The sequence below is a fragment of the Azolla caroliniana genome, unplaced genomic scaffold (genome assembly GCF_043228905.1).
Source record: "Azolla caroliniana isolate FFs.n. ecotype wild unplaced genomic scaffold, voAzoCaro1.0.p SCAF_15, whole genome shotgun sequence".
Lineage (NCBI taxonomy): Eukaryota > Viridiplantae > Streptophyta > Polypodiopsida > Salviniales > Salviniaceae > Azolla > Azolla caroliniana.
Window position 1 is genome coordinate 5925531 of NW_028230450.1, and position 8880 is coordinate 5934410.

An 8880-nucleotide genomic window follows, 5' to 3' on the forward strand; every position below is an offset into this window, starting at 1 on the left:
ATGAATCGGAGGCGTCCGATTCGGAAGAAGTGTTTGATTGGGAGGAGTCGAATCAACTCAAGGTCAAGCGGACAAGAAGGTGGCACAAGTCGACCAACACGGAGGAACTGACGTGTCGGGAAACACCAAAGTCACAGTTGCGAAAGAGCTAAGAGGGGCCTTATGAACAGACAAGCCGACCGGGAAGGTCGAGGAGCGTAGAACCGGATGGGTCATGGGAAGCGGAACCGAACGGGTTGAGCATGAGCAAGGCAGGAAGACACCAAGAGGAGCCAGAGGAAATGACCGGTAGACACTGTCACCACGATTCGACCTCAAGTTGAGCTTGACGAGGAGTGTTGAGCAGAAAAGCTCAACTAGATCCAGGTTGGCTGAATAAGCCGGAGCCGGATCAAATTGTAACCGATAGGCCGTTAGAGGCCTACAGTCCAAGCCTAGTACATAGGCATAGTTCTTGGAGTTAGTGACAGTCGCTTGTACTATGAGCATTGAAGTACATGTCAATACTTTTGTCAGTCATTTTAAGGACTTGTAAAAAGTGCTCACTGAGCACATTGTATGTACAAAGTATTATTTTTGAGATTGATTTTATGTTGTTCTGCTTTCTCTGTCTCTCCAGTGTACATTGTATGTTCCAAGCTCTCCATTAAACCTGTGTTTGTTTTCTGTTGCTATCCGGTGAAGCCGGTTCTGTTTACAAGCTTCCTCACATTATCAATTTGTAGGATAAAAACCGACATGAATAGAGGACCAACATTCCTGTTCATCAATGCAATTGAATTATATATAACAATTGATTATTATGATCAAATTAAAAGACAAAGGATCAAGGAGGATTCAAATAAAGTTGGAGGTTTGAATCTGTTGGTGTATCCAGCAATTACATGTAAATTGCGACATGTCACTACAACTAAATGTGAAATTGTCAATCCTTATCAAAAGCCTCAACATCTCATTATGCATCTTTCCGAAATGTTCTCCAAAGAAGGAGAATGGATATTGGATTAATTCTCTAGCACGGGTAAGGTTTTATATAATGTATGTTATGCTTTACATAATAAAAAATTTGTAATTTGGTTAAAACAATCTTTCTTTTATTTTCATGATAGGTATTGCATGTGGTTTGAAGCTCTTCCGAAATACTATTGCATTGGAGAAAGACGATGAACAAGTGAGTTTCATTAACATGAGGATTTAAGCCTTATGGGAATGCCCAGACTAGGACAAGGAAGTAGGGGCAAAGCACATTGCAGATACAAAACGATTTCTACCAGCCTCACGTGAGCCGATTCCTCCATTAGCTAGTGAACCTGAGGAGATTATTGATCTTGATGAACTTCTAGAGGACCTTGTAGTTGCCAGCCTATTTGGAGTTGATACCACTACACCAATATGTGAGGGGAGTTCTAAAAATTAGGAAGAGGAGAATGATCTAGATACCTTGTTGCAATGATATATTGATATTTTAAGCTATTAAGCTATATTGTTTTCATTGTTAGATTAATGTCTACATTTTGGTCTCCACGTTACATTTGTAATGTTGCTATTCACATTTTAAACTAAGCTACATAATTTTCATTGTTAGATTAATGTCTACATTTTGGTCTCTACATTACATCTCTACGTTACATATGTAATGTTGCTATTACGTTTTAACCTTTCATTGTTTTCACTTGATGCACACTTGATCCATTTTGGACATAACATTACTTTTGTGATGTTATATTAAAGTTTTTATTATTTTGATTGTTTATGGATACTAAATGACACTAAGGATTAGAATATGTAAAACATAATAATCACTAACTACAGACGTCACTCCCACTTCTACAACCCACCCCTCGTCATGATGGTTAAACCTTGAGATAAAATAATCACCCCTCTTCAAAAAACATGCTAAATTTAGTTATAGGAGTTCGAAACTTTAACTTGTGTCAAGTGAAAAACCATTGTGATATTATCGAAATTCAATTACATTTCCTCTCCGAGATCAATAACTTGACTAATATTAAAAAAACTACATGTTCCTATTGTTGTATTTTTTAAATATTAACATATAGCAAATTCGATATGGGTTGAGGAACAGGTGATACTGGTGTATCAAGTTTCTATATATTGCCTAAAATTGCACAATTATAAAAGGAATCTAAAAGTGCAATGTGCGATCCTTGCACTTGTGAACATGAACGTGTTGACCTACAAAAATGAAATAACGTCATTGCATGAGTTTGAGCACCAATTCTGTCGACCTTCAGATCAATATCGAAGGTTGGTGGGGGTGAACAAAGTATTAATGTTCCTAAAATTCATTGATCGAGATGAAAGGATGATGCTCGGTATTCCACTAGAAGATGATGATGGAGCGAATCGACTTATTGAGATTTGGATGAAGTAAAAGGAATATGTCAAAAACATGACAAGAAAAAAGAAGGTTACTTCATCAAATGAATCATCGACAAGTCAAGGTAACCGAATTCAAATTCGTGTAGAAGAAAAGACTGTTCCAAAGAAGAATGCCTGAACATGGAGGAATTCAATAGAAAGTCTTACAAGAGCCAAAATGAAAATAATTTAGTTATAAAATATAGAAGGGTCCGATGCTAAATCCTAAAGATGACAAAATGCAACATGCACATGTCAAGTCGAACATGAACAACCAAGAAGCAACTTTTCTTGATGCATTTCCAAGATGTTTGCTTGTTCGAAAAACATTTGTTTGTTCATGAGAGAATGACTTTCGTAAAAGCCTCCCATTTGCATTCTATTGTGCCACCATGTTGTATCTTTGTCATTTGTAACATATCCTTAACCATCTTGGAATACAAAGGTGCTCGTTTAAGGTTCATGCTCAAGTGCAATTATTTATTATTTTCAATGGCCTTCTTACAATCAAACCTATGCATACATTTGAGGTCAATACATAAAGTCTTATGATTGGATTGCAGTGTCCATTGACCGATTGAGAATTTATGTATACAATCCAAAATACCTTCGGAAACTAGTACATTGTCAGTCACACTATTTCCATTGTGTTTTCTACATGTGAAACCATTAATGCTTAGTTATCAGGGTACACCATTTGCAATAGACATTTTGGTACTATTGCACATTTGTAGGAGTAACTTCCCAAATGGTGTGGATCTTTTTTATCACTAGAAGAGCGATTATAAATTTGTAAATCCTCTTTCATCCTTAAGATATTTGGCATGAAAGATTGTTGTGCATCAAATTGGAAACTTCTTGTATGGGCAACCATGTCACAAAAGACACTAACTTCCCCTTTGGATTTGAAATAAACAATAGCATCTTCTAGATTGGCAGAAGGTTTATCTTTATTGAAACAAGCATAAAAGTTAGAACCTTGATGAGGAATGTAACATCCAAACTACAAAAGTGGGCAAATCATTTTGTATTTCTATTGGACTGTCTTTGTCTTTTGCACTACTTCTATAAGGTTCTTCAATATATCACAAGATTGTAACATCTGAGGTAAGATATCCAACAAATATTTAATAGAAAGGGACTTTATAATTTCCAAAAAAGGGACACAATTAGAGTTAAAGAGACCATAAAAGGAAAGTATAAATCTTTGAGGGATTTATTATTCTCTTAAGCTATAAAGTTATAGTCTTTTTCTTTTTAGGTAATCACTTTCATTAATTGTAGACCTTATAGGCTAATCGTTTTATACTACGAAGACTTAAAAGCCTTTGTAATTTTGCACAACTTGATCCGTGTTTGTGATTTCTTACTTTCATGTGTTTGTGTTAAGTACTTTTAATTAGTGTAATTAATTTCTCCAATGTGTTAAATGAAGTGTTAAACTTTGGAACATGTTAAGAAGAACATAAATATTAGGGTTGCTTAGTAGTTAGTTTGCACATTACTAGGTCTAGAGGAATTGCCACCTACTCTCACTCATCTCAACAACCGAAGGGTAGATAGTGGTATGATCCTACACAATGCTGCCAGCAAAGAATACTACAAGCAAGGCTTGAGATCGACGAAGAGCCAAAAAAAAGAGTAAGAAAGAATTTATCTTTGGGAAATTGTTCCACTGGACGGAGCAAGATACATTATTCAACCTCCACCACCTTTGAGACTACTACATCAACCACGAAAACATCCAAAGTCCATACAACTCTAAACGAAACCTTCAAAAACTCGGTGCCAAAATACACAATGAATATCCTAGGGCTAACATTGCACGACTTTAAGCACCCATAGCGTTGAACAAAAAGGTAAGTACCCAAAAGGTAAACATTTTAAAAGATGTCATTTATTGTTCGTGTAGTTGGAACAAAACAATAGTATACAAAGATGGGTACTATCTTGAATAGTAGAGGATATGAAAATAACACATATAAGGAAACTATCAAAGTATTGGAAAGATGGGTGCTATCTTGAATAGCAGAGGATATGAAAATAACACATTTATTTGTGGAAACCATCAAACTATTGGAGTTCAAGGTCTCGACGTAGAGAGTTAGGGTCGAGTCGATTGCTTGGGTCTACAGATGGTAAATTGTGCGGAGCGATAACATAAACAGAAAATATTGTGATAAGAAAAGCTTGGACGACCACCGGGCAATCTGGTAGCAAGCACATACGATCCGATGCTGTCCTGGTATAAAATAATATTTAGGGGGACCCATCAAATATTGACACCCAATGAGTCAAGGTGATGGTGGTAGGAGCATGAAAGGTAACTAAACCAGGCCTCATGGGCTATATACGGCCTAGGCCCTAGAGAATATCCACCACAACAGATTTGTCAAAGAGTTGCCATCATCATACTCACTCAAGGTGAGCACATTTGCCAGAGCTTGCTGAGGTGAGTAGGAAGCCTGCATGGCATACACAAATCCTTTCCAGCCGTCCGTGGCACCCGCGCGCTGCAGAGCGGGTAATGCCCAATCCACGAGATCCCGGACAAACCCAAGATCGCCCAACAGAAGCTCTGTGATCGGGACGATTGGGAGCACTTGAATGCCGAGGCGGCACTCCCTCCATTCGGCCGGGGCAAACCATAGGCCACTATCTCTCTTGTTCGCCCACAACACGCCCACAACCCGATTCCCTGAGACAAACTCGCTCTCGTAGAGAGTGCTGCCCAACGGGACGTGCCATAAGGCCCGGGCCGCTCTCATTTCGAGGGCCGCGAGGGTGAGCGCGGTACAAATGAGGTCATCGTCCCCGAAAGCCTGGCCCAGAAGGGCTGCGGCGTAATACGCATTCACGGCTTCACTCGTGCTCTCTTGGTTGCGCCCGTCGGCGAACTCGGTCAGCCCGCCCGCCCAAGAATGCAGAACCCAGAGATCGAAGTTCCTCAACCTCGGGAAAAGGGCATCACTAGCATGGTTATGGCGCCCGCCCAAGCTCATGTAATCTTCTACGAGTGCGTAGAGATGAGGTTTGTATGAAGCTCCCCACGATGGGTCGAGTTTGGCTAGGACCGCCCCCGCATAGCAGAAGTAGCCCAAATGATAGTGGTGATCATTGTAGAGACCGAAGCCGAAGTCCGCACCCGAATCCATGGCACCATTGCGGGTCGTGAGGCCCCCCCATATGTCATCGTAGAGGAACGCGTTCCCCTTGAATGTCCCGGCCATCCAAGGCGTCAACGATGCTACAAGAAACTTCCGGACAGTCTCCACCGAGTCTTTCAGAATCGTCTGGGCCGTCTGGGCCGGCTCGACAGAGCCCATCTCTTGGGCTATAAGAGCCATCCGGGCCGCCCGGGCCACTGCCTTCCCATAGAAGTACGACGAATCGGTAGTGATCGGTTTTAGTCCGGCCACTTCGCTCTGGAGCGCATCTGTGATCGCCTTCTTCTTCGATTTGGAATCAAGATTAATGCCTTTAACAGAATACCAATCTACCGAGATGGGATTCTCGCTCAGATCCCATGAATCTCCAATGATTCCTTGCATCTCCCCATCTATACTGTTATAGGAGAGCTTCTGCAGAGATCCGAGTAGTAGATCTCTGCTCATCATGTCTCGGTGCATAGGAAGGCTTAGCATCAGTAATTGCCCACTCCCCACCCTCTCCCATGAGTATTTCACTCGGAATGGAGCAGACAGATCGGCATGGCCGTGTACAGGATAGCTTGATTTGAATTTGTCCAAGACAGACTCAGCTGAATCATCATCATCACCATCGGATGGGAGGAATGCCACTCTCAGAAACCCTTGGAAATCATGGCCGACACTCAGATCTGAGGACAACTTTAAAGCAACAGAGCTGTAGATGAGCCACTTCTGGCCATTGTTGAATGTGATTCTGTGCTTGGTGAGATCCGCATGGCTCCATAGCTCGATCACGCCATGGATGGACGAGATTCGGACTGCAGATCCATGGCCATGGAATACGAAAGTGATATAAGGGCAACCTCTCACCAGAGGCACGCTCAGATATTCCTCAAACTGGAGAGTGACGCTGAGATCGTCGTAATGGCTGACCACATGCTTGGAGGAAGAAGAGAGCGCGCTGCAGGAAATGGTGAGATCTGGAACAAAGGATTGAATGATGAATCCTGGTTGAACTATCCTAGAAGGGTAGCCCATGGATATGGCTCCATCTTTGGATTGAATCAGATATGGATGGATGTATTCAGGTACGCTTCCTTCATTGAGGATGTAATTCAGCCATGGCGTGTTTGTAGGCAGGGGCGATTGGAGTAGCGTCGGATCCCAAAGGCCAGATGGGGGAGGTATATTAGTCTTCACTGATAAAGGGAACGGCTGTGAACCTGCAGACACAAGGAGGACCTCATCATCAACAGGAAGAAGTCTGCGAATGGCTGAGTGTAGAGACGATCTTGCAGAGTTGGACGCAGGAGAAGAATGGTGGGAGGAGGAGGAGGAGGAGGAGGAGGAGAAGAAGCAACAGAGGAAGAGGAGGAAGAAGAAGATGAAGAGCATGTGCCATGTCCATGCCTGTTCTGCCATAGGCAATGGCGATCTATATATATCGTAAGTGGTATTGATTTTGACACCAAGAAATGAAGAAGAAGAAGAAGAAGAAGAAGAAGAAGATCGTCTGCGCTAATGTCTCTTGTCAGTTGACGGCCATATCCAGAAATCACGTAGCAAAATGCATGGAGACAGACAGAGACAGAGACAGAAAAAAGATCATACTAAAAATAGAGATGAGGATAAGAATGTCCGAAGGTGGAGGAGAATGCAGGCTATATTAGATGTGTGTACTGCAGGGCTCCGTGCATGTATCCATATATATACTGTATGTATGTATGTATGTATGTATGTATGTATGTATTTATGTATGTATGTATGTATGGGGCCGGGCTCCTCCATGCATGATATACATGTATCTCCGTACATATGTATATCTATATTTTTATCTATATGTATGTATGTATGTATGTATGTATGTATGTAATTGTATGTAGTACTGTATGTATGTATGTATGTATGTATGTATGTATTTATGTATGTATGTATGTATGGGGCCGGGCTCCTCCATGCATGATATACATGTATCTCCGTACATATGTATATCTATATTTTTATCTATATGTATGTATGTATGTATGTATGTATGTATGTAATTGTATGTAGTACTGTATGTATGTATGTATGTATGTATGTATGTATGTATGTATATATGTATGTATGTATGTATGTATGTAATAATGTATGTGTGTATGTATGTATGGGGGGCTCCTCCATGCACGCATATCCATTGTATATGCATCTATGTATATCTCTATCGTTCTCCATGCCAATTTGATGTCCCTCTTTTGTATTTTGAGGTTGTGGGATCCCATCCTTTTTTGCATACAAGCTTTTGTGCACTGGTTTGGAGAATATCAATGCCTTGTTTGCTGACACTTTATCCTAATTGCATGCATCACAAAGCACACCAAGTTTAGAGATACAGTTTGCTACATAATTCAATGCCTTTTGTTCTATTATTCATGGGATTATCGTGTTAAACCATGACAATGTTATGTGCCGTAGCCATATGTTTCCTTTGACCGAAACATGAACCCTTATAAAAAGCAAGCCGTCATTTGGATATCTATTTTTTTTATCAACCCTTGTCATGATCATTGCAATAGTAAAAGAAAGCATTCGTTCTTGCCATATTTGGGCTTCCTTTTGTGAAAGTGTGAATGCATGGTTGTCTTCTAAGGGACATCGTACCACCTGACAACACCTTCCATGGTCATCGGCAAGAGCAAGAAATTTTTCCACTTGCAGATTGCATGGCCCATGAATTTGAATTTTATCCTGGCTTGGACTAACCGCAAACCCAAGGTATTCCTTTCTGGAATTCGTATCCAAAGGGGTGGTCGGAGACATGAATTATGATTCTCACCCAAACATTTATCAATATACGGTTCCTTTTCGGAACACTAAAAACGTATCCGACACTCAATTACACGCGTAAGATAATGAATTATAGCACAGACATCAAGTAAACAAGATGGGTAACAAGCGAGACAATAAGATAGATCATTATTAATTCAACTTGCATTACTTCCATAAATCATACATCAATCGGGACTCTTTATATCGGCATTCGGTAAGGTTACAAAACGGTGCCTCATTCAGCTACCCGATTACAGAACGGTGCGGATCCGGATCGGTACAACTATCCGGGATCTGGCATTTCCTTAATCTAAATCATCGATAACTCCGGCTTTATCCCTTTCCGGTTCACACCTCCGCCTCTGGATCATACTCTTCCTCTTAGGCCAACATTTGATAGGGTAACTATCATGAAAGGTAAGTGCTACTTTTGGGTGGTAACCAATTGTCATATGTTTCACTCCCAATGCCTTCTTACCAACGTAGGAACAATCCTAAAGGATACGGCATGCAAAATAGAGAATAACACTTTGCACATAGA

The 8880-nt window shown here is 40.8% G+C and overlaps 1 protein-coding gene across 1 annotated transcript; it reads right to left on the reverse strand.

Annotated features, from left to right (window-relative positions):
- Positions 1–4474: 4474 nt before the first annotated feature.
- Positions 4475–8330, reverse strand: LOC147854486 (glucan endo-1,3-beta-D-glucosidase-like). Its single transcript, XM_087331553.1, has 2 exons — positions 8185–8330; positions 4475–6795 (listed from the first exon to the last, which is right to left on the reverse strand). The coding sequence occupies exons 1-2, from the start codon at positions 8328–8330 to the stop codon at positions 4740–4742; spliced, it is 2202 nt and encodes a 733-aa protein (XP_087187679.1). The 3' UTR covers positions 4475–4739.
- Positions 8331–8880: the final 550 nt, after the last annotated feature.